Raw genomic sequence first — 16,517 nt, forward strand, 5'->3', positions numbered from 1 at the left:
GTTATTTTGTTATTTGCAGGTAGAATTTTCAAGTAGGTGAGTTTTCTGTTTTAGGAAAAATGGATTACTGCTTAGTCTAAGTAAATGTTAAATAGTTAAATAGGAAGTGACCCCTCTGCAATTTTATTTTTTAAGTTCCCATAGATTTCAGTACAATAAAATCTTAATATAACTGATTACTACTTCATCATTATCACCCACTCAAGCAGACTTTTAAAATAAGGAAGCATTCTGATATAATATTCATAACCCCATCATACTCATTGTGTTCATTCTCCATTTCTGTAAGCCAGTCTTGAGCGTCTTTGGCATACAGTAATAGAATAAGCACACCCTATCCACCACAGTGGGGAATTATAGAGCTAAAGTCAAGTTTTTTTTTTCAAAGGAAAACTTAGAAAACCAGTTCCAGGAGCTACAACCAACAATATGACTGTTTGGGTTTTCCATCACAGACCTGAATCTGTTGCTTGTATATTGTTCACACTCACCCCTTGAATTAACTGAGCATAGTTTTGTCGTACCATCACTGTCACTTAAAAATATGCCTATAGTCCAAACATTTGTTTGTGTCCTTGCAAATAAAAGCATCACATGAGATTGAAGAAATCCATCCATCAGCTCCCTAGGCATAGAAGCAGGTTCCTGTGAAGGGGAAGTTGGAATTTATACTGAAATGTTGAAATATCCAGAAATAACCCAGATCCCCTAAAATATTTTTGCTTGTTTTGCTTTTACGAGTGTTATTTGGAGTGATATAATGAAGCGGAATTATGTGTTTATATACACTCTACATAATAAACATCTGGGAATGGAAACCATTATCATGGTCACTAAATATAATTCTGTTTTCTAGCAGTCCAACAAATGTCTTTAAATATTCATAATCTAAGTGGTGTGGACATACAAATCTAAACAAATTAGGATGAAGTTGGGCTATAATATTGAATAATTGTGGTTTGGTTTTGCATAGCACTATAAATAAGTGTGTGAGGTGTGATTTAAGAGGCTTTGCACTTTTTGGGAAATGTTATGTATATTTTCTGTTCTCTTTCTACAGAACATTCTGGCTTTAAATCCCCGAAAACAGACGCATGCAACTCTTTATTCAACTGCAGCAAAGAAACAAGTCAAGAAGCAATGGAAAAGGAATTCTGACAAAAGCTGTTCAGTAAGTGCATGTTTATTATTTTATCTGGAATATGTGATACATTATTGAGGCCGAAATCTCAATTGTATGAAAAAATTCAAATTCAAGTTTCCTGTGATGTTCAGTCGCTAAGTTTTGGTCCTACTTCTGTTCCTATAGGTACAAAGTTACTTTGTGATCATCTATTTACTTTTAAGAACCCAGTACACGCAACGCTTTTTTTTTCTTTTGGGTGATTTAGTGAGTCTTTGATGCAGCTTTTCCTCCTTTTCTTATGGAGTCTGATCCACCTCAGGTACCAGGCAGTATCAGAGCCAGCTCAATGCCTCTGCAGCCTCGCAGAGCTGCTCACTCTCCCTGGGTAGCCAGCATCAGCTGCCTCTTCTGATATTGTTCCTTTTGTTTCTGTTTTCCAAGAGTAACACTGGGTAGAGCAGCACTTCACTGTCTTTTCTGAGACTTTTAAAGGTGATTATATTTCAGTACAGAAATAGAGGATCCTATAACATGTAACTATTTTATATACATATAGATGTATATAAAGAGCTACCTTCATACGTACTATATATACATGACCATATATATGTGTTATATATAAAACCATAAAGCTTAGATTAAAACATAGCTCTGGATTTTAAGTTTTGTGCATTGTGTTTTTCAGGAAATAGGTGCGTTTAGAATGCATATTTTTTCAGTATAAACTGTCTACATTCCTCTGTATTTCTGCCATTAGGTAGCATCATTTTCTCTATAGGTATTTAGATTGCTAGTCTCAGTGTGATATTTGACTAATCCTATCAGACTTTGTTGTGTCTTTCATCTCTCATCTGATTAGAAGGTTTGTAGTGTTTTTACTGTCTTCCTGCAGATTCTATTAGATAATCCTTTAAATTTAGAAGTCTCTTTTAGGTAGAGTACTACTTCTACATCTACAAACTACTTTCCTTATGTGTAAGGAATTTACATTATGTTATGATGTCTTTTCATAGTGTCATCAAAATACCTTCTCCCACTAAGTAGGAAAACTGAAGCTTGGTAGTTGATATCCATTTGTAATTTAAAGCCAACCAAAAAAAAAAGCCCAAATACCAAAACAAAAACCCCCACAAAGTTCCTCAGTTTCTCAAAACTACAAAATCCAGTATGACCAATAAATATATGCTGGGAAGAGCAACCCCAGGTATCCTTAGCATTTCATCCCTACTCCTGTATAGTTTCCTGGTTTATAGCATTGATTACAAGAATCTGTCTTACTATAGTTAATATTCCCATTTTATTTATTAGCTTAGATAATGTTATAACAACTGGAGACTAGTGTGCGTGAAAAGCTTTCGTTCGTGAACAAGGACGATTATTTTGGGAGGTCTGATCCATTTATTGCTCACAACTGTCTGTTCCTGCTCCACAGGTAGTTGAGCTGCTCAGCAAGTGGCTCCTGGACAGCTGCAGTTTACATCATTATGTTTTCAGGTGACCTGAAATCAATACTGGGCTGTAAACTCCTCTGTTTTCAGAAGCTGTTTGTTAGCAAGCTCAGATATCCATGCAGCAGGGCAGCTAGGTACCTGTGCAGTAACCTGATTAGCTGCTCAAGTGTAAATTATCCTAGTTATTTAAGCTTCCAACTGTAGTGTACTCGTATATATCTTCCTAATGGCTGTGTTTATGAACATTTTCTAGGTCTTAAGATAATTCTGGGTTTTCTCTGAACTTTCCCCCATGTCAGCCTCCTTTGGTTTTTGTATTCAGTTTATTCATAAAATGGTTGATATTAGAAAGTTTCACTATTAATTGTGAAAATGCATAGTTATCTACAATTCTCTATTCCCAATTTTCCTGCTCTTAGCTCTGTGTGCATACCTCATGGTGTCTAAAGTGTTCTTGGATCCCTAAGTTCTGAGCTTCTTGGGCTGTGCAAACAGCACCGATCTGGGGTTCATTATTAGATTGCATGCCTTGGCTGGATTTTCATTTGAAAGAAATACTGAATGTTGTCAAATATTGCAGGGCAGTGTTTTGGCATAGGTTTACAGCCTAATAAACAGCTTGATTTTATAGCTCTGTATTACTGCATGGAGACCTGTGCAGTTATTAGGACCTTGCACTAATAGAGATCTGGTCATGGGTTGCAGCTTACAGGGTTAAAGGTTAGGGATAAGCAAATAGGTGTGCATGTACACACCTTCATCACAGATAGCTCTTATACTGTCTATTATGAATTCTTTGGTAGAAATGTCACATTATTTAGTTTGAAAGTCATGATAAGAAATGTAAAATGCTATAAGAAACTGTAAAGGGGTAGTCCTTACTTGAGGTCAGTAATGGTCCTAGTATTTAGAACTGTAAAACTTTACTCAGAAATATGTAATTTACTTTTACTATACAAGATCTAGCCATACAAGAGTAGAAAAATCAAACACAAATATTTGTCTGGTATCCCATTACATAGAAGGCATTAGGAAAAAATGAGAGATGTTGTTGAGTAGTTTTAATAAACAAAGAAAAAAAAGATAGAATCCTTTCCTAGCCTTCTGTAGGAAAGGATACATTGAGCACAATTCTCTTACAGTTCAAAAAGCCCTTGGCAATAATGTTTAGGCCTGCTAATGAACAGGTCAAGCTCTATTTGAAGTCCATAAGAAGTACACTTGTTTGCATTTCCTTAAAATTTGAATTTAGCTTTTAGCTTTGGAATCTTTCTAAAGCTGTATTGATGCTGCTTTTGCAGAGTTGCTGTTGGAGGGAAGGTGGGAGTATGAAAATAAAAAACTAATTAAATTAACAGCCCTCAAAACTCTGAACAAAAGCTGCATCTGCTGAGGCATGCACACAGTGACTGTAATGTCTAATACACTTCCAGATGGCAGACTTACACATTTCCTCAGAATAACTGCACAAATGAAATTTTAACTCCTAGCCTGCTCTGAGGCACTTTGGGTTGCCCATTAAATGAGTTTTGAAGTGGAAACTGAGTGTCGATATCTTTCCTCAGTATCGGAGGATATTCTCCTAAAGGAAGGTTCAAGTCATACTTTCAATGAACACTTTTGTTTATTTACTGTGTTAGGAACCCGATTTTGCTGTAAAAATAAGTTATAGCTGTAGGTGCAAGATCAGTCAGCTTTCCTTCAGGAGTTTTTACTGGGACGTTTGTATTAGAGCAGATAAACTCTCTGTTGTTGAGTCATGCTCTGTAACAGTGCAAAACCTAAGCATTAACACTCTGGTTTCTTTTGAGTCATGCTGAAAGGTGGTATAAACAGATGCCACTAGTCTGTCCAGGGAAACAATGGTTTCTGTTGGTCAGAAGAAATTAAAAATGGAAGAGTTTTGATATGGCTTTGCTAATAGTAAATCTTGGAGAAGGAAAAATTTAAGTCACATTAGGTGATCAATTTACAGGAAAAAAAAAAAAGCAAAGGAATGAAATGTGGCAGCTGTGAGGGCTTGCTTTGATTTCAGAAGTTTCCTGGGTAGCTCAGGATTGTTTAGACATCTTATTTATGTTTTTATTTATGTCTTCCAACTCTCTGTAATTCAATTTCTGTATGTATTTTATGCTTGCAGACATTTAAATCATGAACTAGCTGGACACATCATGTGCAGCTAATCATCATGTGCATTTGCATTACGCCCAGCACAGCGAATACCTTGCTGTATGAATAGGGCATTATGGAACAAGTTCTGCTTTTAGCTTGTAAACATGTATGTTTGTCACTGGAGAATTCAGTAGGGTATTGTAGTCCAGCCTTTTTTTGTGATGAAACATCAGAGGTACCTAATAAGGAGAGGTGAGAAGATGATATCAACCCACCTATGTATTCCCATTTTCTTCAGTTTCTGCATTTAGAAACAATAGTAATAATTGCTCCAGATGGAAGAGTTGGAAGTATTTCAACAAGACAAGAAAGGTGAAAAGGAAATGGGATTTAAATTGGTTTGTAGTTAATTGCCATAGCCTGTAACAGAATTGATTTTTCTGGCAGTAGTAGCATTGTCCTTTGTCCTTACATTTGCTAAGCCTGATCAGCATTGTGCAACAAGAGCCTCTCTTCCTTGAGGAAAACGATTTTTAAGCTCAGCTGTGTGTGTTGTGGTTTTTTTTTTTTTTTTTAGGTGCATCACTTTTAGGCAAGAGTCTTTAACTGTTCTATAGTTCTTTCCAGTCATTAGAGACAACCAAATTCTTCACCTTGTCTTTTTCTGTGTAACGTTATGATGCGGCTACCAGATTGCTCTGTGCTGAAGTTGGAGAAAGAGATCTGCAATTCATTGCAAGACTTAACAGATCATGTTGCTCTTCAAACTCTGCAGACAAGGATACGACTCCCTTAAAACAGTGCTCATAAAAGTTTGCTAGAGCTTCAAACTGCTTTTCACTTCAATAGTATTCCTGTGGCTTCCAATGCTATATGTGAACATCTGTAACAAAGAATTCTTATTTTAAAAAAAAAAGGTTTGCAAGTACCTCTTGGTGTACAAATGTCCAAGCATCCACAGAAAAACCTGTAAATAAGCTGATTCTTCCTCAGCTATAATGTTTGCCACTCTAAGTATTGCCTTCCAGTGAGATGGATAAATGCCATGTGATTTTTGTGTGCAGTCATATATTATAGCTACAGAATAATCGAGTTAGCAGTTCATAAATAACTGATGGGTTGAAGCAGAAATAATGCAAATTGCAAACAAGTAGACATGAAGCCCAGTTCACCCAAAGCCTGAAATCAGGAACCTTAATGAATAAATGCTTTTTTTCAGTGAATAAATTGGCCATTTCTAGTCATGTATTGATGAAAGATTATATATTTATAAATAAAAAATAATCCCAAATATTGTAAAATAGAGAACACTCATTAAAGGAAATCAACTCAATTATCTTTATAATCTAAATGTATAGTTTACCTTTGCAAATATTTATTTTTGACTACATTGAATATGAATATGCAAGTTTAGCTCTTTTCTGAATGGATATACAATGGCAGATGTCTCTCTAATCGCTGCTCTATTCAAACATTAATTGGTAGAACATATGTAGAATTCTACTAGTCTGAATAGGTATAGGATAGCAGCAGTCTTTTTAATCACATCACTATTCAACCACTAATTGGTGTGATGATTAAGGGACATTAGAGGGAGCACTTTGACATCTGATTCTTTGAACTGATATCTGCTCGGTCTGCACTGTATTCATCATGGCCAGACTGATTTCTTAAATAAAACGCTCTGATTCCCAAATGTGGAAAATATTGCATTAGGACCTATTGAGGTGATTAGGGAATTTGAGAATTATTCTTTTATTTAACTAGTGATTGACTGCATATGCACAAACTATTCATATGAATAATACATGGGTTACTGAGTATCAGAAAGAGCTGAGAAGTAACATCAAGAGATTTTCTCTTTTCTCATAGTGTCAATAATTAAATATTAATACAAATTTTAAAATGTACCAGTTTAATCATTTAGCAGTCAAATTCCTACTCATGCATTTTTTAGATTAACTAATTACTCTGCGTTTTCTCGTATCGATACCATATGCTGACATTTTTAGCCATTTTACTGGAATAAAGGAGTTTACATGTTTATATATGATATCATTTCTACTTGCTCTAAGAAATGCATAGTATAATCCTTGAATTTGCTGTTTTATTTTAGTTTCAATGTCTAAAGGTATTTTCATTAGAATATCTCAATATCTCCTAACTTGCCTGACTGCTACAAATTAGTGCTTTTGTGCACATTTTCTGTGCATCACATTGTAAATACTAGCTTATGGCAAGTTATACCAAATGCTTTCTTAGTTCCCTCTTATCTTCTGGCTCTTCTGGGGGGTTGTGCAAAACCACCTCTGACCTCTTAACTTCCTCTGTTCAGAGTTTTTGATGTTGGATCATTCCCCTGCCTGTTAAGCGGTGATCACCAAAGATTGTTTGTTCCAGGTGTATTTCTGATCTTAACCATTTCAAAAACAGTGTCTCAGAGCTGCAAGTTGTTTGACTTAAGCATTTTTCCTTTTGTCATGTATGTATGTGTAATCTACTGCAAATGCTGAATTCTGGGTTAGATTGATTCATTCCCCTTCATTAAACTGAGCAGATCAGAGAGTAGAGATAGGAGCAGAAACAATCTTCACTGTTAACTTTAGTCTTCAACTTAGCCTTATATTCTTTAAGATGAGGATTTCTATATGGGCACTTTCCTGTACTTATCAGATGGAGATAAAGGTGCTTTCTTATGTTGGTGTGTTGGAAAACATAATAAACAGCAAGAAGACAGACAAGCTTCTATTTTTTCAGCCCCTCTACTCCTACTTATTTTTTTCTTTTGTAAACCACTGCCTACAGTGAAGCCAATACTGATTTTTTTGCTCTTTCCTTCTCTCCTAGACTTTGTTATTGCGTAGCGAAAGCTCCATCCTCTGTTCTGTTTAGAAGCCTATAAAATTAAAAATGATCATGAGCTTTAGGTGGAGAAATTCCACGTACTTGAACACCATGTCTTGGAGAAACCTGTGCCATTGTCAGGCTGTTAGTAATTACTCACTTCAGATGTATTTATACTGTCCAAGTCCTGGAAGACATCTGCTCACTAGAAGTAAAAGAAGCTGAAAAAACAATTTTAGTGTGAAGGAAGTAGTATAGCTTGCTGAATGGTGTATTTTAAGCAAGGCTGGTAGCACTGCCCAATATTAAGATGCACTGAAGTGTTCATTACAAGACTCTGCTTATAATTTGTCTGCAACTTTGCCATATATTTGGACTGAAATTTTCTGAGTACCGGTCCATCAGTTCATTTATGCACATTGAAAAATCAGTTATATATGCATATCAAAAGCCCACTTCATTTAAGTATGAATGCATAAATGCAGTAGAAAAGCTTGATTTTTGTTCTTTTAATCTATCCTGATAGCCTTATATTTAAAAAACCACTAGTATCATCATGCTTTGAAGAAAGGATGCGTAACAAACTGGCTATTGAAAATGTATGTTGGTACAACAAAACTGTCAGGCAGCGCTGAAAACTTTATCTTGACCAGTTTCTGATGCATTTTTATTACAACATACCATGCTCAGGTGAAGAGCAGTTAACTGTCTCATCACTCATCGCTTCTTTGCTTCCAACAGTCCCTTGGATTCAAAAATGTCTAAATTTTTGATTGTGCATCGCAGGAATGACTTGAGACTTTCATAATTATTTAATTTTTGTTTTATAAACTGATGTAGTGTTTGAATATAGTGTTGAAAATAAACATAGTAGCCCATCCAGTATTGATAACAAAAAAATAGTGTTTTAGGGATTTTTCAGTCTGCAAAGATGCTAGCTTCTCCTTGGTACCTTCCTCAGAGTGTGTGCTTCTTATTAGTGAAATAGGAGCTGCTGGGTGGTCTGGTCTTAATTGCTATCTGAAGTGGAAGAGTTTTTCTTCTATAGAGCTAAAGATTCTACCACATGGATTCCATCTGGAAATTATCAAGTTGTAATTCATGTCTTTGTTTTTCCCTTAAAAAAAGTAAGGTGAAGATCTCTTGTTCAGGCACCTATTGAGATGAATGTTATTAACATTGCTAAATCAATTAAAAAGAAGCATCCAAATTATAGTTGTCTTAAAGGATATGCACTGTTCCAGAAAGAAACTTAAAGGGAAACCCTTTTGTGTTAATAATGCAACAGATGGTAAAAAGATAACAAGGGTAAAACCAAATCTTTATGGATAAAATCACTTTAGGGAAGGGTAATAAACTTGTTTCTAGTGTGCTGAGAATATGCTGTAGAGTATCTACACAGCATGTTTAAATTTGGCTATGGCTGTGAATAGAAATCAATCTAATCATAGAATCATAAAATTGTAGGGTTGGAAGGGATAGTGAGAGGATTTCTGGGTTGGTACAGAACAAAATACAGTTAGACATTTCTTGACATGTATTTGTGTACCCCACTTCTAAAGGCATACAATGATGTAGAGTTTCCATTCTTTTTAGTGTTTAATCAATGCAACAAGTTTTTCCTAAAATATAGTATATTTTAGTTGTTGAAGATCCAATTGTCACATTGTCCTTCTACTTAAAGAAAAACTGATGCTTGTTCCCTTTCTGTGGAACATGTATTAGAAGATTCCTGTTAGATATCTGTCCAGTCCTCTATTTTCCTTCAACTCTTCTTTGCTGGTCATGATTTCTGAAATTCTTGTTTTGTTGCTTTTCTTCAGCTTTTCATTTTCTGCATCTTTTGCTAATTGTGATGATGAAAAATTACAGAATTTCTCATCTGGGACCTTATTAGTCAGGACCAACCAGAGTGAAACAATTTCTTTGCTTTGTACACTGAACTATCCACAATGTGATGTTCCTTATCCAAGAGCTTTGGGTTGTCTTGTATTCAATTTATGGCCTAAATTCTGACTTTGGCTTGATTTTTAAATTTTTGTCTCGCCTTTTAAAATATTTAATATCTCCTCTTTCTTGTTTCCTATATTTCACCAAACATGAATTTTGGTAGAAGCCATTAGTACATTCTTCTTTTTCAGCTATCCAAAATCACTGAGGTCCTGGGTGAATCACGAAGCATCTTGACTCACATGCTTTTTCAGGTACTAAAAAAGGTAGAGGTTGTTTTTCAGTAACTTATGCGCTCACTGGATATTTGTTTTATCCAGACTACATTTGCAATTGGCTTAGGAAAATGTGGTGTGGGATACTTATTAAAAAAAGTTTACCTGAGGTTTGTCAAATCTACCACGTATTCATGAGTCTGTTCATCCTCTTAAGGACAGTAAATGGGATCGATTTAACTTGGCTTTTACATGCCAATGTTGACTTTTTTATATCCTACTATAATTTTTAATAAATGTACTTCATTATATCTGCCAGGGGCTCTAATTCCTGTTTTCCCTCCCTTTTTTTGTAAAGGGAAGCCTTATGTCTGTTTCATCTGGCCTTTTGAAACCCCAAGCCCTAGAAGTGTGTGGGTGTAATTGATAGTGATCTATGCATTTTTTCAGTTAGTTCCATGGTGACTTAGTGATTTATGAGCTATGTCTGTCGGATTTAAAAATAAAACAAAAACACCACCCTCTTTTTTCATGATCAAGCCTGTAATCCCATGTTCTTGCTAAAAAATACTAGTAGGAGTTATGGCTATCCTATGCCATCTTCATAAAGGGAGCAGGGAAGGCTGTGAGTAATTAAGGTCATTCTGCATCATTTGGTGTTCTCCTTTCCTGGGCATAACCTGTACTACTCTTTATTTTCTTCTTCTCATGTTACTGTTTTTTTTCTCATCCTTGCTAATTGAAATTTGCTTGGTGGCTCAGCTTTCTTATTTTATTCCTACAGTGCTTGTGCTGTTCATTTTTAGTTAGAATTTCATATACTTAGATATATTTTTATGGTTTTGATTTCTAGGCCATGGGACAGTAGACATGATATGATCTTAAAGGTCTGTTAAGTGTGGTGTGTGGTTTTCTTCTTTTTTTTTTTTTTTTTTTTTTTTTTTTTCCCCTCCACTTTGCTCAGGAGTATTTTTCCCTCTGTGAATTTCTGTCAAGGTTTGCTCTTTCTCCTGCCTCCCTTTACTGATCAGTATATCCTTTAGGAGACATACCAACCTGCTCCCTGAGTCTACTGAAATTGTTTTCTGAAATTCACTGTCCTCATTCTGTTAATCTCACAAATTTGTGTACTTAAAATTGATTGTAATGCTATTAGAGAGTCACTGTAAGGCACTTTGACTTTCTACATATAGCCTGGAAAACTACAGATCCTAATAATGATAGGGTGAAGGTATTCTTTGGTAATTGACAAAATGTGCTAGGAAGAGTCATTAAATTGGACAGGCTAACATAAAATCTTAAATAGTATCAATTCTTGCTAATTCAGGTATCAAGCTGAACGGACTTAAGCCTGAATTTAGCAAATGGTGGAAATCATAGAATAGATACTAAAAGAATATAATTTTCATCAGACTTTTTTGGAGTTAATATTATATAAATTCTATAGAAGAATTACTAAAATTATTATTTCAAAAACAAATTCAGAAGATAAGAAAACTATATAAATCTCTGAACTGAACTAAAAAGCTCAAAGATGTTAATTTCAAGGCAATTGTTATAAATTCAAATATGTAAAAGTTATTTGTAATTTGCATCCCAACTTCTAAAGAAGAGTTTCAGACTGAAATAGAAAACAGCTTCAAAAAGAATATTAAGACTATGAGGATAATCCGTAAGGAATTGAAAAAAATATGGGATTGATGGACAAAGCAGGAAGTACAGAGGGAGAAGGAGAACTTTCAAAAGTCAAGTTGAGTCACACCTGGTGGAAGAAATTAAATAGTAAAAGGTTATTCAGCTATATAAAACAAATAGTAAAAGATTCTTAAGCTATCTAAATTAAATGAAATAAAAGAACAAAGAAAGTCAGTGTGGAGATAGGATTAAACATCCTAGGTATTGTCTAAAGTCTTTGTAAATCATTGTCCTAGTTTCATTAAAATGGGAGTAAACCAAGAGGTAGCTAGTGGATGGACAAGTGTAGACATGGAGATTACACCAGACAGGCCAGAAAGAAAACTTGTAGGGTATAATGTCTGAAGTCAAGGGGACGGAAGAACTGATGTGAAATTACAGGCCTAAGATTAAAGGAAGCAGGGCTTGATTAAAGGATAGCTGATGTAGTTTCTGTATGTTAGAATAACTGATGGGCAGCTCTAACTCTGTTAGTCTTCTATCAGCAGCATACAAAGCTTTGAATTTTGAAGCAAAGGTCTATTAAATGCATTATGGTAGCTATAAGATGGAATAAGAAATATTGGGTTTTACTGTTAGGGATAACTCATGACACCTGACAAGATTTTTCTCTTTTTTTGCCAATTATTAATGAAGTATCTTCTGTTTAAATTAGAATAGTAACATGGATAAGGGACAGGCTAGAAAGGAAATGAGAGCGACTAATTCGTAAAAAAGAGCTTCTGGGTTTTGAGCAGACCTTGTTGAAGCATCAGTCTTCAGATTCATACCATTTAATATTTTCGTTAATGAACTTGACATAAATATTAGGAGCATGTTATAAGAAAGTTGACAGGCTCTGTCAATACAGAAGAAACTACAACATCATAAAGAATTCTGTGACCCTGAAGTTTAGAATAATAATAAAAAAGAATAAATTTAATGGTACAGTTAGGGGGCTGTACAGCCAAGGGCTGAGGATAAGAATGACCAGGAGCTTAATGGTTGGAATTAAGAGAGGAGATGATTTAGAAACACCATCTGATGAAAGGGTGATGTTTACATCAACTGGATGAGAAAATCTGAATGTAAAAGCAAAAGAGTAACTCTGATCATCCAGGTTGTCACTTCCAGTCTCCTATGTACTTTAATGTTTTGGACCATAGGTGTCTGTTGTAGCATGCTCAGTTATCCTATAGACTTGCGATGCCAATTGCTACTTGTTGAAAGGGGAATATTTGCAGTATGTAGAACAAATTGCTTTTAAATCACGTCAGGTACCACAGTGATAACTGTCAAAGTATTCATGGGGAAAGATAGTTCTGCCTTCAAGTAAGGTTTTGAATAGTGTGCAGGAAATAAGGCTACAAACCAAGCACAAATGTTGAAAGGCTTTTGATTAGGTGAGCACACTCTGTTCTGAGTCAGGCAACACTTCTGTGTGAAATAGCATATGATAGCATTAAATCTGGTGTTTTGCTGCATACGTGTGAAGGGGCCAAATTAAGTTTGAAACAGCAAATCTTTTTATTTCTGGCATTTTTGAATTTAGGTTCTTGACTTTGCAATGTCTGTGTTTACTTTCTGGTGGCCTATCTCATCTGTGGATTCTGCTGTGTTCTCCATCCTAGTCTATGTACCCTTACTTTGGCCTTTAATTTCTACAAACATTACTGTGGGAGTGAGGTTAATAAGCAGGAAGTGTGTACCTGAATAGTAGCTTCTGTCCTTCATTCACCTGTGTGGATCATTTGTGGTTTTGCTTTGCTACGTAACAATTTGTATCTGATAGATGTAGGCTGATGCTGTTAAGTGTCTTTTTAAGGTATACGCTCTGATTTTAGGTCACGTTTTCACTTGCTCCTGATGCTCTGCTATTCAGACACCAAATTGCTTTGAGGATGATTTAGCTATATATAAAATTCCCAAGTAATAACATCGATTTTGATGCCTTCAGAAAGATACATGCCAATTGGATGTTTTCTCCATTCTGTAGGGCTCTGTCACAGATTGGTCCTTAGCTAAGTGATGTAGTTACTTTTTTGCTTGACCGTTTATATTTCTCGACTCCTGTTTCAGGACCACTACTATGCTTAAGGTTTTAGTCCCTTGGATAACTATTATTTCCATCCCAAAATTTAAGAGACCTTTTCTTTCTCAGAAGATGCCACTGGCTCTTGGAAGGAGTCCTTCATTGCTGTTGAATAAAAAAAGGATTGTCAGGGAAGCTGGCTTAATATCTGTCTTCTTGAAACTCTGTCTAGCTAATGCTGAATCATCAATACATTTTAAAGTATGACCTTAATGAGCATTTGTTTCTAACTTTTGACAACTGAGTCCAGCAAACCTTTGTTTGAAAAGAAAAAGAGGAGAGAAGCTTTGCTTTCACTTCTGTCACATCTGAAGTTATTAGAAATAATAGATATTGAAAATCTTTTAAGATTCTGTCTTGAACTTTAGGAGGAAACTTTGCTTCCTTTGTAATTCCATTGCATTTTTGGCAATGCTTAGACTGTTTTTTTTGGTATCCTAAATAACCTGGAGGCTACCTACTATCTTTTGTTTAGTGTAAAGCTTTCAAAACCAACTTTGTAGTAGTGTAAGAAGCTAATGAATCTCAGCCAGTAATGCGTATGCAGTAATTACTTGAGAGTTGGGTGCAATTAACAGAAATCTTAATTGCATAAGAAATATTGTTTACATTCTATTTCTCAAAGATTTTAACAGTAGTAGTATTAGTGAACAGTAATAACATAGATGCTGCACGTGATTTATGGGGTGCAGGAGAGATGAGGTAGCAGCGTGCATCAGAGTAAGTGGCTGTTTCTTGTGCTGGGAGAGCAGTCGTGTATTGGTGCTTTCACCAGATATTTTTTCTTTCTCATTTATATTTTCCTCTGCATTTATTTTCTAGTGAATAGACAAACAATGTAAGAAGGATCTTGCATGTATTTGTAGCAATAAGTCTGAAAAGCTCTGTTGCCACCAGGGCTCTAGAAAAGCTGTGGAGAGGTACAGGGTGTTGCTAGGCAACACCGCATGGCCACAGATAGTATTTTTCTTTTAATTTATTTATTCTTCAGTTTGAGTGTGTCCTGCTTGGAGCCATTTGGGTAATAGTTAAGCAAGCACATAGAAATCAGAGAGCTGCAAGAGTGAAAAAAAGGAATGGAATATTAAAAAAAAGAGGAAGGAAAAGCTGTGACACATAATGAAACCCACTAAGAGATATGAAATAATTAGTAAGGACTAGGGGGCAACAAGTAAACAAGTGTGGGGAAACTGAATAGGAGAGGAAAGAAATCCAAGTAATGGAGAAAAAAAAATAGGAAAGATAGGGCATTATTGAAGAAACATTAAAAATTGAAAGCTCAAAACAGTGTATACACAGGAGAAATGCGGAATCTGCTACTTCAGAGTTAAAAATCAGAGGTAAAAATGGCTTTCAGAAGAAAAAGGAGAAATTTGGTAATGGTGTTCAAAGAGTAATGATTTTTTTTTCTTTATGCTTTGCAGTCACCTTTCTTTTTCCTGTTGCTCTGTTTGCACATATGCAATAGTAGTAGTGACACTCAGGAGCTGGGGACTGATTAATAAGTCCAATGTTTTTTAAAGAGTAGAAATAATTTAAAAGTTTCAGTGTTGTTTAGAAAATATTAAGTGTGTCAGTTTAAAGGTAACATTTGCAAAACTAGGTTATTGTGTTCTACTGTAAAAGGTCGATGATCATTCTAAGGGTACTAGGTTAATCTCTAGTTACAGGGAGGGGGTTGGTTGTTCATACTCTTCAATTGAAACACATAAAGCATGGGCACCTCTGTCCTGTGCAGTGTTCTGCGAGCTAAAAGCCTTTCACATACAATAGCTGGAGCCACTTCTAGACTTGAGAGTACCATAGCCATGTGAGAAAAATGCTGTGACAGAGCCAGCCCTGCTGAGAAACCCAATTTATTAGCTCAGGAACTGTGCTACCTAGCCCAAATGTCTTGAGGAGCATTGTCTGTGGGACCTGAACTAAATACTTCCAGAGTGTTAAGCCTACCTCGTACCAAGGACCCTTGCATCATGTGTTATCTACTGGTGAATCTTGGCTCCATATGTCCCTGCTTCCTTGGGATCTGCTGCCTAGTGCTTTGGAAGATGCTTATATTGCTCACCTTGGCTCACAGCAATTTTTTAAGAGATTGACAAGAAGAGCAATACAGCTGTCTGAGCTGTCTGAAGATAGAATCATAGAATCCTTTAGGTTGGAAGGGACCTTTAAGATCATCAAGCCCAACCATTGAGCCATTAGGGCTCTAAAGTCCTCTGCTAAAACAGATCAGAATCTGTCAGGGTTGGAAGGGACCACAAGGGTCACCCAGTTCCAACCCCTCTGCCATGCGCAGGGACACCTCCCACTAGATCAGGCTGCCCAGAGCCTCATCCAGCCTGGCCTTAAAGACCCCCAGGGATGGGGCCTCAACCACCTCCCTGGGCAACCCATTCCAGGGTCTCACCACTCTCATGGTGAAGAACTTCTTCCTCACATCCAGCCTGAATCTACCCACTTCCAGCTTTGCCCCATTCCCCCTAGTCCTGTTGTTACTCGATATCCTAAAAAGTCCCTCCCCAGCTTTCTTGTAGGCCCCCCTAAGATACTGGAAGGCCACAGTAAGGTCACCTCAGAGCCTTCTCTTCTCCAGACTGAACAGCCCCAACTCTCTCAGTCTGTCCTCGTAGGAGAGCTGCTCCAGCCCTCGGGTCATTCTGGTGGCCCTTCTCTGGACACGCTCCAGCAGGTCCACGTCCCTCTTGTAATGGGGGCTCCAGAACTGGATGCAGTACTCCAGGTGGGGTCTCACCAGAAGGTTTTGGAAGACAAAAGCTATTCAGACTGGGACATGAAAGCTTCCAATAGAGTAAAAACCTTACAAAGATGACAGTAGGTAGGATACAGAACTAGAAGAGTGCGTAGTGCCAGACTTGAGGTATTGGTTCTCTCTAAGAGAATACCCTATGAGATTCTTGACCTCTCTAAGGCATAAATGGAACTGACACCTGAGACAATATATTTATCCTGGATGCTGTTTTCAAGCTGTGTGTGAATTAACAGTGTTCCTCTGATGCTCTTTCAAATGGTTACTCTGAAAAGAACTTCTGAAT

The 16,517-nt window shown here is 36.4% G+C and overlaps 1 protein-coding gene across 1 annotated transcript in view; it reads left to right on the forward strand.

The window, feature by feature from the left end:
* Window positions 1-1,060: 1,060 nt before the first annotated feature.
* Window positions 1,061-16,517, forward strand: part of LOC103770322 (dihydropyrimidine dehydrogenase [NADP(+)]-like) — a gene marked incomplete at both ends in the record, with an annotated part of 28,398 nt that continues 12,941 nt past the window's right edge. Inside the window, one exon of the mRNA XM_008937578.1 lies at window positions 1,061-1,171. Coding sequence (XP_008935826.1) covers window positions 1,061-1,171 — 111 coding nt within the window. The remainder of the gene's footprint in view (window positions 1,172-16,517) is intronic.

This window comes from Merops nubicus, unplaced genomic scaffold (genome assembly GCF_000691845.1).
Source record: "Merops nubicus isolate BGI_N331 unplaced genomic scaffold, ASM69184v1 scaffold21343, whole genome shotgun sequence".
Taxonomy (NCBI): domain Eukaryota; kingdom Metazoa; phylum Chordata; class Aves; order Coraciiformes; family Meropidae; genus Merops; species Merops nubicus.